At 39.9% G+C, this 18,873-nt stretch overlaps 1 protein-coding gene across 4 annotated transcripts in view; it reads right to left on the minus strand.

Annotated features, from left to right (window-relative positions):
- Positions 1–18,873, minus strand: part of fbln2 (fibulin 2) — a 122,892-nt gene that overhangs the window by 51,665 nt on the left and 52,354 nt on the right. For all 4 annotated transcript variants that reach the window (XM_041782834.1, XM_041782836.1, XM_041782835.1 and 1 more), the window contains exons 5-7: positions 18,479–18,665; positions 9,718–9,927; positions 6,061–6,186 (exon numbers count right to left, since the gene is read on the minus strand). In XM_041782834.1, the coding sequence (XP_041638768.1) occupies positions 6,061–6,186; positions 9,718–9,927; positions 18,479–18,665 (523 nt within the window). The remainder of the gene's footprint in view (positions 1–6,060; positions 6,187–9,717; positions 9,928–18,478; positions 18,666–18,873) is intronic.

The raw sequence follows: 18,873 nt of genomic DNA on the forward strand, positions 1-18,873 counted from the left end.
TAACAGCTCGATAGTCCTGTCACAAAGAGGCATGAACCAGGAACTGTTTCTCAGGAACACATTTTACGCTACAGCTATGCAGGAGAAAAGTGTCAGAAGGCAGTTCGATTCATTGATCAGGATATTCTTATAACTAACAATCAGACGCTCTAAAGGAGGAGGGCCTTGGTTAAAGTCTCTGGAGAAGAGATTTCTGCATAACCAGGCTTTGCACTGCTGCTCTCAATATTCAGCTTAGAAAGATGCTGCAGTGTTAACACAGCAGATAAGCTTGTGTATGAGGGTGAAAGAAAAGTTTCTTTCTTCTGCTTTTAGTGTTTTACAATAGACACCCTCCCCTCAGGGCAGTCTGGGCTCATCCTGTCAGCTCTCCTCAGGTCTGCGTACCTGCTTTACTTCATGAAAGCAGAAGTGATTCATTCAGCAGATGCGTCCGGCCTCCTGTGCTGTAAGCAGGAGACGCGAGCTTACACTTCATCGCCTTCAAGGAAACCCTCTCTAAAGCCCCAGACACTCTCATCACATGCTGCACATAAAGCTAGAACACTGAACTTTAGCCAAGGAGCGATCCTTGAAGAGTCACACAGCAAGAAGAAAATATTAAGAGTCAAAAATCGACATATCCCATTTCTTATTCCTATGTATTAAAGAACTCTACTCTCAGCTCCACAAGTAATGAAATGTCAGTGAATCATTTGAAATCCTGCAGCTTCATTGCTTTTGAATAGGTCACCTATTGTTTCAAATGAGGTCAATTTACATTGATCTGAGTTTCACTCATTTGCACATTATGCCATTCAATGTGTATGCTGCAGAGGGGACTGGCTCTTTTAGACTGAAGAGAGACTTGAAAGGAATCTTTTCTCAGCTCTGGAAAACACATTTTTTGTATCTTTATATTGTTTTTCACCAAAATGTCCACATGTAACACTAGTAAGCTGAGAAAAATGAATGAAAACTGCAGGGACCTTAGATTTTGAAGTCATCTAAAAATGCCAATGACCATCATTACCAGATATGCATGCATTGTAGGGATACACGGATGCATCAGGTTAACATCAGCATCGTCCAATATTTGCCATTTTGCAAACACTGATTATCAGAAAATGGTGTTGCACAAACTGATGTCAGAAGCAGATTTTAATCTGTTGAGTGGCATTAATTTAATGCTAGCCTTTAGCACACCACACCTGATTTAGAGAAGACTTTTATGCTGGACAAACTCCGATCTGTTTTCATGGTCAAACATGGGAGAAAGTTATAGCATTGTGGTAACACCAAGAGAGGTATGAAAAACCCACTGGCATTGGCCATCTGCTAAATTGTTATCATAAACATTGGGAATTATTATCAAATGACTGTCATCAAAAACACAAGATCAGTAGGGCAAAATCAATCCTTCTAATCACCAATCGCCAAGCACTGTGAGCTACTAACCCTCTGAACCCTGCTGAATCACTGACGATTCCAACTGGTAGTGCATATTGTTGTTTACAATATCTCAGGGACCGTAAGACAGATTTCTATGGATTAAACTGTGATCAGAAGCTTCTCCTTTGCCGATCTACGGAGGGATCCTGGCGTTTATATCTCTCCCACGGCATTTTTAATCCAGGCATAAAGCAAGGTGTTTATTCAGAGCTTAAATACTGCAAACCCACATTGTTAAATCAATGATAATGCGACTATCATGTTTTTTTGCAATGAAAAGTTAGCAGTATGCCATTTTGACACTGAACTTAAAAGACAACATCTTCCTGTCATCCTGTTGCCTAATCATAATGCTCCAATTTCTTCTTCTATAGGTGCCTTGGCTGTAGTGACCAATCAGGGACAGCCAAGATCAACAAGAGACATGATAGTTTTCTGCCAGTTTAGACAAGTACGAGGAAATAGTCCTCTTTGGCTCACAGGAAGCCTGCACACTTGAAATGGGGTTAATTTGCATTTTACAAACTGGAATACCACATACACACAAAATTTGAATTTGTTTTACGGAGATGGTTTATGAAGACAGTTTCTGTTGTGTGTTTGTGAGCAATTTGTTATTTTTTCCTGATGGACGAGGCCTGCAGGAACTAAATGCAGATGTGAAAAAGCTTAGTCATTGTTAATCTAGGTGATTAAATTTCCCTTTTCACCTTTCACTTGGTCTTATTCAGTCATATTACTTTCAGTACATTCACCTGAAATCCTTTTAGCACGCATAGTCTGACAGTCCAGGTTTTCCTGGCAAAAAACAATAAATGATGTGGACTAAGTTACGGTGGCCCTGAAAGCCAAGAGATTAATATTCCCAAAGTGCAAAATAAATTTCATAAAATACAAAAACATTTAACAAAACACAAAATCCTTAAATGTCATGTAAAGGACCTCGGACTGGGAGAATAAATACTATCAGAGCTGCTGGGACCTGACCTCCAAATGACATTCGAGAGTGAAACAATCATGAGTAGATACATAGAGAGTATTTCAAGAATCACATGATATGTACTGTATTCCCCTTGTTAAAGTATTGCCTCATCAGCTCAATGTCCCCTTCCATCCTGGTAAACACTTTAAATTTCACACTAGATCGGCTATTGTTTTATCTACTGCAAACAGGAAATGACTTGGGTTTCATCCTATCAGAGACAAGTACCAGCGTCCTACCCTTTCTGGTTTCCTGAAACATACTTCATGCTCTGTGAAATATTTTTGTATTTTGTGAAATATATTTGAGTTTTGTGAAATTTAGTTTGCACTTTTGAAATATAAATCTGTTGGCCCTAAGAACCACTGTACTAAGTAGTGTAGAAAATAGATGGATGGAATTCTCAATATAAAAAATGAAATGAATAAATCATTACATTATGTAATTCAGTTGTCAGGAAACGTGCTGCCTTGTTTCTTGGGTAGTTTTGATTTGCTGCTCTTTTGCACAAAATTTAAAAAAAGCACACTGTTGACTGCATGAGACTGACTTTGTGCTCCTTCAGGAAGTCTAGAGTATTAGATCCTAATAGACCGCAAAGAAGACTGGCTAACCACTACTCCAGCTGCTATAACAAAAAAAAAATATGATTGGCAAGTGCGGGCAGCAAAAACGTGATTGGGGCATTCCTAGAGTTTGTGTATAAGGAAAATATTCTGTATACAACCCTGTCTGTTTTTTGTGAAAGCTCATCTATGATTTCTGTGCCTGACAATCCTTAAGCTGTGCTGTCCCTGTACTTGTGATGTATCATGCATCTTGTTTTGATGCTTCAGCTGCCTCCTTTCTTTTTGACATTCTGGTCTGTGTTTGTGGTGCATGTTAGATACTTTCATTAGATGGCATGGATTACATACTGTGGCCTTGAAGGTATGGTATTTGAGGCAGCCTAAGTAGCAGCGCAGGTTGTAAGTTATCAAATATACTGAGTTTTTTCTTAGCTGCTACAAAGCTTTTGAAAAAGGAGGTGGAACAGCTTGGACCCAAGTGTTTTACTCTTTTGGTTTACTGGAGTACTGCTGCATGATTATCAGTCACATCAATCCATATTTTTCTATGCTGGCATTTAACAGCACCACTCAGTTCAGTCATTATCCGAAACAAGCCTTTTTAGTAATTTAGTCTTCAAAAGCTCACTTTCTCCTGATTAACCAGCTCTCTGGAAGCTTGCCGAAGGGCTGCAGCACCATTCTGCATTTCCAGCTGCTAAGAGCACCACCTGAAACTTGAAAAGCCTTGAGCAGGATGTTCAAAGCCAGACTGGGCAGGTGTATTGATGCATCCCTGCACACAAGAGGCTGCAAGGTGTTTTATTGTTGTCACTTTAAATAAAAATGTGTCTAGTTTCATTCATTTCATTAAAAGTCTCACCGTTTCGTAATATCAGTTTCAATATTAATCAGATGGATGATAGAAACAGTGAACCTTTTAAGTATTTTTCTCTTATCTATTGCTAACATGGGATCCTTCTCTAAAAAAAATGGTAAGGTTGGCATACAAAAAGAACACACAGATTTCAGTATTCTGTGATTTATAATTTGTAAAGTCAGGCATAATGTTATTAGTAGATTATCATTGTTGTCCCATATTCCTCCTCCCCCTCTAAGTAAGTGCTTTAAGAAACACTAAAAAAGAAAGAGATTTAAAAAAACATAGAAAGCTAATTTGAAGATGTGATCCTCAGCTTTTTTTAACCTCAAAGAGGTAACTCAACATACACAATAGATGGACAAAAGTATTTGGCCCCTTGGCCACTACACTATGGGACTAATGGCATTATATTCAAGTACATGTACTTTAATATGGGGTCGGCCTTCCTTTTGCAGCTATAACAGCCTCCACTATCCATGGAAAGCTTTCTACACGATTTGGGAGTGTTTCTGTCAGAATTCCTATCTATTCCTTCCATAAAGCATTCATGGGGTCAGACACTGATGTTGGACAAGAAAGCCTGGCTGGCAATCTTTGTTCCAGTTCATCCCAGAAGGTGCTGGATGGGGTTGAGATTGGGGCTCTGTGTGGGCCAGTCGGGTTCTTCCACACCAAACCCATCAAACTAATTCTCTATGGTCCTTGCTTTGCGTGCTGGGGCACAGTCATGTTGGGTTAGAAAAGGGCCTTCCCCAAACTCTTGCCACAAAGTTGGAAGCATAGTATTGTCCAAATTGTCTTGGTATGCTGGAGCATTAAAACTGCCCTTTACTGGAGATAAATCACCTAGCTCAAACTCTGAAAATCAGCCCCATACCATTATCCCACATCCACCAAACCTCTCAGATAGCACATTGCAATCAGGCAGGGTGTGTTTTTGTGGCATCCACCAAACCCAGACTTGCCCATCAGACAGACAAACAGAGAAGGGTGATTTCATAATTCTACAGGAAAGGTTTCCAAAGCACCACAGTCCAGTGTCTGTGTGACTGCACTGTTTCTTCTGGTGAAAGTTCTGAACCCTTCAGCGATGGAATCAGTAGTGTTGGTGACTTTCACGCACCATGCATCTCAGTAATCGTTGACCATGACTGTGGTTTTACATGTTCTTCCACTTTGTGGCTGAGTTATTGTTGTTCCTAAATGCTTCCACTTTCTAATAGAAAAAACTTACAGTTGACTGGAATATCAAGCAGGGAAGAAGGTCTGGTTGAAACACATGAATTCAACAATAAACAGGTGTAGCCAAATACTTTTGTCCATAAAGTCATGATCCTAAACTGCTAATGTTTTTAATATGAACATCTGATGCTGTAGTCACAAATTTGACAGTGATAAAGCAGAATAGAAAGAAAGATCCCCCTGCTACTTTTAAACTTATGATTACCTTCATTAAATCAAAATGATTTATTTACACAAGATGATCTTAATCCTGTCTTGGCTTTTATAAAAGATTTAGATTTTTGACATTTATATGCTGTATTTGAACATTGAGTGGGCACAAATCCTGGTGCATCATACTGTAAAGCTCAGAAAACAAGTCGCCCCAGCATACAAGCCACAGGCTGTTTTTGGAGTCTCCTCCTGTATGACAATTTAAATTCAGTTCTGCAAATTCCTCCATGTGCAGTTGTCATGCAGCCTAGTCACTGTTTAAGTAACATTTAGTCTCACCTTACTGAACCTGTGCATCTACTAGCTGTAGTATGGTAGTTGAGCTCTCCGCCAACTGTGACTGGTGTAAGACAGACTCACAGCTCTCAAGTCACCCTGCTCTCCTTCATCTGACACCTGTTGTCCTTACTGGAGTGTTTCCAATCAAACCAGCACTCCACATAGTTTACTTTCTGAACATGTTTTCTTTAAATGCAAAGTTGTGACTTAATGAAGGAGGAAAGCGGTTGAAAAGTGCCACTAACCTCTGCTGGTCTGGTCAGTGTTGTTACATTTTCCAGCAAATTCTGAGCAGTGAAGTGGCCATTCATAGTACATAATGAATATGTTGAATTTTCAATTACTTTAGGTCTCGTGCAGTGTGTGACAGTAGCAGCTTTATGCACTTGAGGTCATGATGTATCATGTCTCAGCACTTTGTACTAGTGTCTTATTGCCACTGGATTTAACAGAACATTTGAGTGTAATGATATTTAGGTTACCTGCACATGGATTGAAGCGGGCTGGTGGTGGGCTGGTGGTGGTTGTGGTTGTTGTGCTGGTGGTAGTAGTCTGTGTTGGGACCACAACAGGCTCTTCTCTGACTCTGTTGTCCTCATCAGGACTAACTACACATGAAAATGAAGAAAAAATAGACAGAAAACATCAGTGTTGGGTTAACCTACCAAAAAGAATTGACTTCATACTTGAAAATTAACCGAGGATGCAGAATGAATGTTGACCAACTTTATCCTGATACATTAAACCAGTCTTAAAAATTAATATCCCACATGTGCAACTATTTCCAAAACACATGATCCAATATGACTCCAGCTGGATGTTATTGTCATTAAACTCTTTTATAGAGCAGGGATATGTCCATGAATAAATCATCTTTATTTGAGGTAGTGAGGAATTTTGATGAGCCTTCTTGATTGGCTTTTACTCAACTACCATCAGTATAATGATGAAATCTGTTTTTGATTCGAACAGTATGATCAAAGTAAAATGGCCATAAATGCACATACAATAAAAGGAGGATTCCTCAATTAAAGCTTTTAATGGACATAAAATGCTTAAATTTTACTGCACAGCTACTCCGTCATCAGCCCCCATCGAATTACAATAAGAACTGTGTGTTAAAATACAACCAAATTCACAGAGGGTCATCTGGAAGACAACATGCGAAGCAGATGAAGGAATATGACTTCTTTATGCTTTACAACAGCCCAAGCTTGTGTCAGAGCTGGTTGGTCAGGAAAACATTAATTAACAGTCTTTGATTTTGTTGGAACATGTCATGGAATTGGTGTGGAAAATACAGATATAAGTGGACATAATTCACATACATATCATGAAAGTGTGGCTGATGAATATGACTGTAATATTTGCATCACTTACTAACTTTTATTTCCCCTCTTGCTCCATTGACTATGACTCTGGGAGATTTGTGGGGCCTTCAAAACCTGTATACAAGGGATATGCGTATGTACAGGCTGATCTAGGTGGCAGCAGTCCTCTTCAGTGTATGCTGACCACTACCAAAAATTAGCCAAAAGGAAGAAGGAGCAGGTGTTACAAAAACATAAACATAAAGATAAAACTAAGATTCAGTAGCAAGAGCAGCGGCGCTATGAGACCTGCTGGCTTGTCTCTCCCCAGCCTCTCCCCTGTTTTTAATAAAGCCAAATGCCAAGAAGCATCCCCATAGTATGATGCTGCCACCAGTGGGCTTCACAGTGGGGATGAAGTGTCTCTGGTGATGTGCAAAGTTTGGTGTCTACCAGACAAATCATTTTGGCTTATGGCCAAAAAGCAACATTCTGGACTCACCAGACCATAGAATTTTCGACCATACGACCATGGAATCTCCAACATGCCTTGTGGCAAACTCCAGCCGAGATTTAAGAGAGTTTTTCTTCAGCAGTGGGTTTCTCTTTGCAACTCTCCCATAAGGCTTGAATGTTGTTGTGTGCAGTCTCCCTCCCATCTCAGCTGCTGAAGCTTCTAACTCTTTCAGCGTAGTCTTAGATGTCTTGATGATGGATTGAACTGAACTCTGAGGGATGTTCAGGGCCTTTGATATGTTTTTGTATCCATCCCCTGACTAAAGGCCAGCTCAGACTACATGCAATCAGCCAGATTTTGGCCTGACTGCAACGTCACAGATCATCATCCTACCCCCAGCCCAATTATGCGTGTGGGGAACGGCGAATGCTCATATAGTGTAACATAATTAACAACGCATCCAAGACGCCCCCAACCACGATTCAGCGAGTATGTCAGAATCTTTCTTGCATCATTTTCAAGTTTGGCACTCTGACCAGGCATCTCTGATGTGAACCCTGATGTCTACCAATAGGAGAGTATTTGCTCTTGTCTTTGCCATCCATCATCTACAAAGAGACATTAAACAAGCTCCCCCTTTTTTCCCTGAGGAAATTGATGTGTGCATACAGTGATTTCTTTGGCATTTTATTACATTCATACCTCAAGTTCTATTTGAAGGAGAGCTGGTCCATATTGTTCTCCTCTTGATACATCAGGATGGGTTCATGATTGTTTCTTGTTTTGCTTTTTTCTTCTTGTCAGAGCAATACACTGCCGGCATCATAGAGGGCAAGTTTCTGATTCACTCTATTTGACCCATCCCCTGTGGTGATGCAAGCATATGATGAGCGGTTGGGATTACACTTGTTGTTTGTTCAGGCTGTTGGCAAAGACAGAGTTTCTTTGCATAGTCTGACATGGAGCTATAATGAAAGACCAAAAGAATTGTATAGTCTGAGCCAGCCTTTATCCTTTTCTATCACCTTTTCTCTGAATTGCTTTGAATGTTCTTTTGTCTTCATGGTGTAATGGTAGCCAGGAATATTGATTAATCAGTGACTGGGCCTTTCAGACACAGGTATCTTCATACTACAATCACTTGACACATTCATTGCACGCAGGTGATCCCCATTTCACTAACTGTGAGACTACAAGCACCAATTGTCCCTCACTTCGGAGAGGGAGAAAATTTATGCAACCACTTAGTTCACCTTAAATTTTTTGTTTAACTGACATTACTTTGTAGAAAACTGGTTTCACTTTGACATTAAGAAGGTCAAAAATGCCAAATTATATTGGCCATGAGTTCTAAAATCAATTAAAGGGTAAAACATCGAAGGGGAAGAATACTTTCAACTTTTCTCTGAGACAATGATGGGGTGCTAAGGGGTTGGGGGCTCTAAGTCATAATTTTGTCAAAGGTGCAAAGATGGTGAGGGACAGCTCTGTCCCTTACTATAGTTAAAGTGACAGATTCTTCATTTGTTGGTTGGTCAGTCACCAGGATACTCTGTTCAATATGTCTGTCACAAGAAATCTCAGTCCCTGACAAAAACACTACTACTACGCTAAATTATCAAAATGGCAACAGATGCTAATTTTGGTTGCACCCCCACTGTTGAACTGAGTCTATAGTAGTGTGATATCAGAAAGTAATGAGCAACCTCATCAAATCATCTTTCATGTCTCTGATCAAACCAGCCAATGGTCAAAAACCTGTAATACATACAATAACTGGCTGGCCACTTACAGGAAGGAGCTGGTTTTGAAAATTTCAAGACTCAAAGGGCATTGAAACAATTTCGTCAAATGTGTATTTGAGTCATGTACTTAATCTAACTATGGATTATATTGTTCTCTGTCCTTTTGAAGCACTCTGTTAATTAGTTATTTGCTTAGGCTTTGCTTTTACTGTATATCTGGCTATAGAGTGCCAGGAAGTATGGGGAGGAGAGACTGTGGGATGACATGCACCATGTCGCCTCAGAATTGGCAGCTAAACCTGTGACTACTGCGACAAAAACCTTGACCTTGCTACAAGTAGCGCCTGCTCTACTGACTGAGCTTAACCTGCACTTTCTATGACCTCTATGTTGGAAACTGTGCTGATAGTGACATTTTTATTTAAAATAAAATACTTAAACAAAAATCTCTCAAATCACACAAATTGCGTTTAAGAAAAAAAGGAATCCACTGTTGTTGGACAGGCCATTAATTGTTGATGTATTACTAATAACTAATTGTATTACTAATAACCAGATTACAAAACTTGGGACCAAAACCAGTCTTGGAATGAGAGTATATGCAACACAACCTTGTTGGATGAGTACCTGGTGCACAGGAGTGTCCGTCCTGCTGCAGGATGTAGCCCTGATGACAGCCGCACTGGTAAGAGCCCCAGATGTTGGTGCATGTGTGCTGGCACAGCTGCCCCGCATAGAGCCGACACTCATCCACGTCCTCCTGCTCATCCACCGTGTTGGCAGCTTCTTCCGTGGCACTGATGGAGAAGGCCTCCTTGGGGAACTTGCTGTCTGTGACTGGAGGGAATGAGAGAATGGATAAGGGGGGGATCCTTAAATTAGATACAGCACCAGATTGCCTGTATAATTTTTCCCCCACACTTACCTCATGAAACTGACTTGAGGACACAAAACAACATCTGGTGCACCATTGCATTTACATTCAGTGTTAAAGTGAGGCTTTCATCCCAAGCCTCAATTCCTAAATTGCTGTCATCAGAAAAACCAACAGAAATGAGTGCAAAGGACAGGACCTATGCAGTGAATTTCAAAGACACTTATGGAGTTAAGACACTGATGTGAGAGTAAAGTGCTGAGAAAATAAATGAACAAAATGCTAAGTGTTTCTGGAGAGCAGCTAGATTGACTAAAGAGGGGAAATTACTTAGCAAAGAGGGAATGAAACGAGCCATGTGCCTTAAAGTGGGCTTTAAGATTAGTGCCTGTTTTTACACATTTAACATCTCTGTCCTCATATCAGCTGTTCACTTGGGCTACAGTCTCGTATTAATTGTTTTATTCAATGTGCTGCATTTCTTCACACTTCATGTTTTACTTATGCACACATGTTGTGTGCAAGTGTGACGTAGAAAACTGTTGACAATAGTTCTGATAAAAACCTTACCTGGACCCACTGCATTGGCTAGTTCTAAAATTATTCTAGTATATAAAGGCCTCTTAATTATCATATAAATCCTACAGTGTGCAATTGATTGAAGAATAAGTGCTGTTGTATTTTTTTAGATAACCTCAAAATTGAAAAAAAAAAAGAAGTGCTAATAAGTTTGACATTTTGTTTACTGTTACAAAAGAAAAAGCTCCCATTTATGACAAAACCCCTGTGGTTTTAATACCTCTCAGACCTACTTGTACCACGAGGCAACCGGAACTCCCAAATCTTTTGGGACAGGCATCATTACCGTGCCCAGAACAGAAACCAGGTCAAGGCAACCTTCAAGTTTTTAGGCCTCCCACCTCAAAATCAAATTGGTATCTAGATAAATGGTTCATTCATATCAGGGCTCAAACATTTGTGTTTACTGGGACATTTGAATATATAACGATATCTGATATTAAAAACAATTTGTCCACGTTGATTTGTTCAACATTTTGGTTTTAAAAAGAAATACTAAAGATGCAATGGTTCGTTAAAAACTGTGACTAACCACAGTTTTTGGACATCTGGGTTCAACTTCACTGGCCACACCCAGGCCTTATTACCAGCAGATTTGTTGAATCAAGAAATCACTTAAATAGAGGCTGTCAGACAAAGTGAAGTAGGCTACAAAATCTCAAAGAAATTCAAAAACAAATGAGAAACAAAGTGATTAAACTCCATCAGTCTGGAAAAGGTTACAAAACCATTTCCAAGGCTTTGGGACTCCAGCGAACCATGGTCAGAGCCGTTATCCAAAAATGGAGAAAACTGGGAACAGTGGTGAACCTTCCCAGGAGTGGTCAGCCAACCAAAATTACTCCAAGAGTGCAATGACGACTCATCCGGGAGGTCACAAAAGAACCCAGAACAATATCCAAAGACCTGCAGGCCTCACTGGTCTCAGTTAAGGTCAGAGTTCATGACTCAACAATAAGAAAGACACTGGGCAAACATGGGAGAGTTCCAAGGCCAAAACCACTGCTGACAAAAAGAATACAAAGGCTCGTCTCACATTTGCCAAAAAAACAACTTGATGATCTCCAAGAATTTTGGAGAAATATTCTGAGACAAAAGTTGAACTTTTTGGAAGGTGGAAGGCCCGCTACATCTGGAGTAAAGCATTTGATAAAAAGAGCATCATGCCAACAGTCAAACATGGTGGTGTCAGTGTGATGGTCTGGGGCGGCTTTGCTGCTTCAGGACCTGGACCACTTGCTGTGATTGATGGAACAATGAATTCTGCTGTCTACCAGAAAATCCTGAGGGCCAACATCTGGCCATCAGTTCGTGCCCTCAAGCTCAAGCGCTCTTGGGTTATGCAGCAGGACAACGACCTGAAAGATACCAGGAGGTCCACCTCTGAACAGCTAAAAAAAACCAGACTTAAATCCAACTCAGATGCTGTGGTGTGACCTTAAATTGGCAGTTCATGCAGGAAAACCCTCCAATATGGCTGAGTTAAAATAATTCTGCAAAGAAGAGTGGGCCAAAATTCCTCCACAGCGATGCAAAAGACTCATCACCAGTTGTCACAAATGCTTGATTTCAGTTATTGCTGCCAAGGGTGGCACAACCAGCTATTAGGTTCAGGGGGCAATTACTTTTTCACACAGGGCCAGATCGGTTTGGATTTTTTTCCCCCTTAATAAATAAAATCATAATTTTTAAAAACTGCATTTGGTATTTACATGGGTTGTCTTTGTGAGGTATAAAAATTGGTTTGTTGATCTAGAACATTTAAGTGTGATGGATATGCAAAAAAAATCAGAAATCAGAAAGCAGGCAAATACTTTTTCACGGCACTGTGCATCTTAAACGGGGACAACTCCATATCAAAGTACGTGTATTTGAAGACAATGCTATTACAGTTCCTACTGGTGTGATGGTCGGTCGGCTGAACATGTCTGTCCACGTGCCTGACTGTCTGTCTCTAAATTTGCTATTTCAAACTACAGTCTCAACTGTGGGTGGGCCATTCGTGAGCAGCAACACTTTGTGCAATAGAAGATAAAAAAAGAAGAAAATTATGCATCTGAAATAGGGACACAATTAGTCTGATTTATGAGTCCACTTTATAAATAACCCAAAACAGGCTGTGTATCATTCAAGACTGCTAAACCAAAAGGCTTGAAAAATGGACATACTTGGAGCAAAATTGCAACTTTTTGTGACTAAAATGTAGCCCATGAGCGAGGCATTGTCTGAGAAAAACACCACATGGGGAGAGCTCTCATAAAAAGGATTGCACATTTGTTGTTTTTTCATACTGTGAAAAAAGCAAGAAGCAGGTGTTGTTCACAGAACAAATGAGTAGAAAACTTCCCCACTTCAACCTCTTACTTTTTACTATTGAATTAATACACAATTAGAAATTAAGGTAAAATGACAGCTGATCAGGGAGAAATTCTGCGAAATTAGTTGGACAAATTCAAGGTTTGAATGGGTTAATCTCCAAAGAGTCTGTTCAACATTAGCGAGAACTTTATAACACAAAGAAAGTTCTCTCAGAAAGTAATTATAGCTCCACAGTAATGACATGGGAATCTCTTTTTCACTATATTGCTCTTGGTTTGTAGCAGTAATGGCTCCAGTTGCGAGGTTTCAAGTAAATATTTCTCACAGTCATTACCTGCGGTTTAAATTCAGAGGAGCAAGGCGATTAAATTTTTCCTGTTTTAATTAAAAGGCGGTGAGTCATAAGAGTGAAAACATATCCCCCAAGGAAATAATTACAGTGCATCTCATCCTTATTTTCATCCATAAAGCACTCACAAAGTAAAGGCATCCTTCATGCATCCTGAGAGAGTGTGTTTGTGTGTGAGAGAGAGTTTTCCACACCAGCTTGAGCAGTTCTTTGCTGCTCCAAAACCTTTCACGGCTTTCAGCAGGTTAATTGACTCCCACTTCAGAATGACATCATTCAAATATCCCTTTAAAGCTGAAGGAAATGAGCTTCGCTTGATGGTTGGAACAGAGCGTGTTAAAGTGCGGGATTAGGAGGAATTCTTCTGATGTTGTGAATGAAATAACAGGCTACGTAAGGCAGTCAGAAGACTGACCTTAACTCACCATTAAACTGTTTCTATTAAAGAACGGGCATGAAGGCTGACTAATAAGGACTTACAACTCCATGGTGCATGTCTGGTTGCAATATGTTAACCAAAACACTGAAATGAAGTCTGAGTAAATATTTTGGAGAACGTTATTAGCTTGATTTAAGACCATGTGCTGTTTTTAAGAGAGATTTAATATTTTAATTACCCGGGAGAATGCAGATGGGCCAAAACACTAACAAATACTGCTTCCTATTAAGTCTTATTTCATCCATTACAAATCTGATGTCATTGATGGAAAGCATGCAAATCCCTGCTCACTGAGCTTACAGCTGCAAACAAGATACATTTGAGGTCATACTCAGGGGCCTGTGCAGTGGAAAAAAGAGGGACAACCAGCTTTACTGTAAGAAGACATCAACGGGCCTTGGAGCACTTTTGCATACAGGTATAGAAATGCATCAACACCATTTCTTTCAGACCAAGTACAAGTACTTAAATATAGGTACTTGAAGATACTGACTACAAGAAAGGAAAACACCTTACCTCTCTTCTTTACAATGAAAGTTTAGTCTTTGCAACCTTTGTCACCCTTATTTAAAGGTAAAGCTCATGAAAGTCAAAATTCCACTATCTCAAATATTAGAACATTGTGGAAAGTTGCAGAGGTTTCCTGTACACACAGTAAAAATAACCACAATCATGGGGAAGACTGCTGACTGACAATGTCCAAAATACAATCATTGTCATCATCAACAAGGAGGGTAAGCCACAGAAGGTCACTGCTGAAAGGGCCAACTGTTCTAAGAGGCTGTATCAAATCATGGAAAGTTGAGCGGAAGAGAAAAGTGTGGTAAGAAAACGTGCACAAGCAACAGGGATGGGCTCAGCCTTTGGAGGACTGTCAAACAAAGCAGGCTCAAGAACTCTGGGGAACTTCAAAAGGAGTGGACTGAGACTGGAGTCAGTGGAGCAAGAGCCCCCATGCACAGACATGTCCAAGAAAAGGGCAAAAAGTGTTATATTCTTAGTGTCGAGCAACTCCTGAACCACAGACGTTATCAGCATATCACCTGGAGAAAAAGAACTGGACAATTTGTCAGTGGTCTAAAGTCCGGTTTTTGTTTAGAAAATTAAGGCCCCATAGTCTGGAGAAAGATCTGAGAGGCACTGAATCCAGGGTGCTTGAAGTCCAGAGTTCTCAGTTTCCACAGTCAGTGACGGTTTGGGGTGCCATTTCATCTGGTGTTGGTCCACTGTGCTTCATCAAGTCCAGAGTCAACACTGTCAGTCATCTACCAGAAAATGTTTGAGCCCTTCATGCTTCCATCTGCTGAGATACTTTATGGAGATATTTGTTTCCCCTTCCAGAGAGATGTGGCACCTGCCCACAGTGAAGCCACAACTACCAGAAACTGGTTTGGTGACCATGGTAAAACTGTGTCTGATTGGCCAACCAACTGGCCTGACCTGAACCCCACAGAGAATCTCTGGGGAAATGCCAAGAGGAAGATGAAAGACACTAGACTCAAAAATACAGACAAGCTGAAGGCTTCTTTTAAAGCAACCTGGGCTTAATAAATCCCCAGCAGTGCCACAAACTGTTTGGCTCCATGCCAGTCACATAGATGTAATAATCTGTGCAAAAGAAGCTCCAACCAGTTATTGAGTGCATACATGAGCATCATTTTCCTGAAAGTCAATTTTTCTATATTATTATACTTTATTTGGACTGATGTTTGGTGATATTCTAATATTTTGAGATGATAGTTTTTTGATTTTGTGACCTGTTAACCATAAGCATAATTATTTAAACCAAAAGTCATAAAATATTTCCCTTTTTAAATGATGGCTCTAGAATATATTTAAGTTTCACATATTTATCAAATCACTGGAACATAAAATGAACTTTTTCAAGATATTCTTTTTTTTTTGATGCACATATATATTTCAATTTCACCAAATTGCAGACATTGCTTCAACTTCCCCTAACTGCTCCAATAATGAGAGTCAAACACCATGATGTGAACTGATTTTGAGTATTGGCTTAACGAGTATGTGTGCTGAGACTTGTTATCGTTACCTGTATTGATACTGGTGTTGGTTTTGGTGCATCCTTAATATGCTCAACTTCAGCTTCTTGCCCACTCACTAGCATAAATGTCATTGGCATTAGGTACTTGATGGATCAGGGATGGAGGAAAACTTTGCTGGCACAAGTAGAGAGACAACAGCCTGAGCGTCCATCTGTTCCTGATTCCTCCCAGCTTGCATACTTCTTCTCCCATTACTCTGAAAGGTAACATGACTGCTGACCAATCAGCTGAGAGCAGCTGTCTTTAAAGAAGATCAAACTCAACCTGTACTCCATCTGACATAAACTTCTATGAGGATAAAACACCAGTGGCTCCAATGAGGACAGTTCCATATGACACAGCAGTGCAAAGTTTGTAGAAGTCAGTTCAAGGAAAGGATCTGATCATGGAGCTGCCAAGGAGGCAGATACACCAAAGTGTTTGGTATCAACCTTAACCAGCTGCTTGAGGTGGAAACACTTTTTTCATAACCATAATCAGAATTAACAGTTTCTCATGATCTTCTGTTTAACAGCTTGGTTAATGTGTTTACCTCAATAAAAAACAGACCATTTCATCCAATTTTTCCTCAAGCTCTTGTGTTGTGTGGGAACTACACACACTAGGGTGACACAGAGGAGTGGTTTTTCACTTCAACCCAACTCCCACAAAAACAATCCTGTCTCATCTTGATCCTGGGTCAGGATGAAAAAAAGAGTCCTAATCCTGATTCTGGCAATATGACTGTTGCTCCTGTTTCAGTGTGTGTTTGGTGTGTGTGTATTAATGCTCTTTACTTCATCAGTGCATCAGTAGCACTAAAACCTGTGGTAAAATCCACTGCATTAATCCAAAAACCAAGTTTTGGAACATTTAGTTGGTGGGCAACTTGGGGGGATTTGATTGGAATTTCCCTTCCTCGTGCCAAATGTATTTAGAAAAAAGCCATGATCCATTAAGCATAAGATTGAACAAACTGCAAATAACAGTCAGAGATTTTAAAATAACTTGTAGGACACAGTATGAATCTTTTCTATAAACCTTGACTAGGAAAGCCACTTCTCTCTGTTCTCGTTGGTTGGCGGTATATTCAAAGTGTTTGCGTGTAAAATTTATGTTCAAAACTACAGATCAAATATTCAGTAGCTTTATGATCCATGTGTTTAGCTTTGTCATATTATTCTAAAGAGAACAATACAGGAAACAAGCATTGATGACTTACAGTAGTTAATAAACAAACTCATGAGAAGTCTCTTTCTGCACTTCTACAGTCAATTAAGTTGACTAAAACTGCCACTGAAATGAGGAAAACTAGACTAAGACTAGCTAAAAATGGATCTTTGATGATAATAGCTCAGACAAAACATTTAATTTTTGCCAAGGAGACTAAAACTAGACTAAAATGTCTGGACTGTGGGACACCCCAAACCAGTGGTACTCAACCTTTTTCTACCAAAGAGCCACATTGTCTAAAAAATACTTAAGCGAGAGCCACAATCCAAACTGGGAATTTAAGGTGGATAATATATCAGTTAATCTGTAGTCAAAATGAAATAATGAGAGGTTAAATGGGATGCAAATGTCTGCATATGTTTTTTCAAGATGGGAAAGAACTGAGATGAAAGAACTTGAGAAATAAATGCTTGGACTAAAAGCAACAACTTTGAGGATTTTTTACAGACTAAACAACTTTTACCAGACTTCAAGTAAAGTTTAAAAATGACAAAAATGTGACTAAAAGTAGAGAACATTTTCAAGTAAAGACCTAGACTAGATTTAAAGAAGGTGCCAAATTTAACACTGCTTTAAAGGGAGTAGTCAAGAATGTGATATTTTTGGCTCTTTCCATTAAATTCACAAAATTTTAGATAAAGGGAATGTTTTTAATTGCAACAATCATGCAAAATTATTTTTCGGTCTATAAAAAAGTCAGATTATTTTTAATGAGCACATCTTTGTAAGCAAAAGTATGTACACCCTAGGTAGAGAGTGAGAATAAAAGAATCAACAAGGTGTGGGATTGTGGTGCAATTAACAGTTATTGCATGAATTGATTGGTGCACATAGGTTTTTTTTAAGGGTCCTTGAGAGTTGGTAGGAGAGTGGGAGTGAGAAGTGTGAATGAATGAGAGGTGCTCGTGGAGGTGCTTAAGGAAGAGACTTTTTGTGAGCCTGGTGTTGCGACATGTAATTGATCTGTGGTATTTTCAGCCTTCAACGTTTTTTCCAACTTGTTTTCACAACTTGTTTTTTAATTGGGAACAGATGGAAAACTTTTTTTGGCAAGTAGGAAAACTGCTTGAATGCTGAGGAGTCTTTGCACAGCACCGAATCCCCAACTGTTCTTTCATGAGCTATCACTCATTCTGATATTTCTCCATTAATGTATGTCTGTAGGATACTGTTTGTGCATGCCTGTGCAGCATTCCTCAACAGCACAGTGTGAAACTGAATTACCCCTTGTCGGTTTAAAAGAGGATAACTTTTTTCACCTTAAATAGATTGAAAATTCTTCATAAAAGCAATAAAGGATCTTTAACAATACAGACATTTCCTCAAACCATTTACACAACAAACAATTAAACACAGACTTAGAAAATGGATTGTTACAGTTTTCTCTCTGAGTTTTCATAAAAATGTGTTAGGCTTCCTCTTGGATTACCTCTCTTCAGGCTAGCAGTGTTTGTTCCGTTTAGTCTAACACCACCCACGTGCATGATGGATGTGTTTTCCATGCTGAAAGCTCCATGTCAGTGAAACCTTACTGTTTGGGTAACTGATACCTTTTCTGGGCGTAGTAGTAGGTCTGGGCATCTGCTTTCTCCTCAGCTGGATCTGGCCTGGACTTTCCCCTTCCTCGCAGCAGGTGAGGAAGACATGACCACACGGGTAGCCCAGGTACTGATGGGCATCGCAACCCCTCCCTTCGCTGCGGAGCCGTAAGCCGAGGGCACAGCAGCTGCAGCACACCTGTCAATCCACACACAACAGCAGTGCTTATTAGCGTGGAGCGTGTCACCAGGGTGCCCTTCACATCTCTCATCACCACCTCTCTTTACTGATCTCCACTTTGAGCCCTGTTTAGTAAACATCAGAGGAGGAGGAGACCGAAGAGCTAAACAGGCAAGTGAACACACTAAAGAAGATTTCAGCTGCCGCCTCAAGCTGAAACACATGT

The sequence above is a fragment of the Cheilinus undulatus genome, linkage group 3 (genome assembly GCF_018320785.1).
Source record: "Cheilinus undulatus linkage group 3, ASM1832078v1, whole genome shotgun sequence".
Lineage (NCBI taxonomy): Eukaryota > Metazoa > Chordata > Actinopteri > Labriformes > Labridae > Cheilinus > Cheilinus undulatus.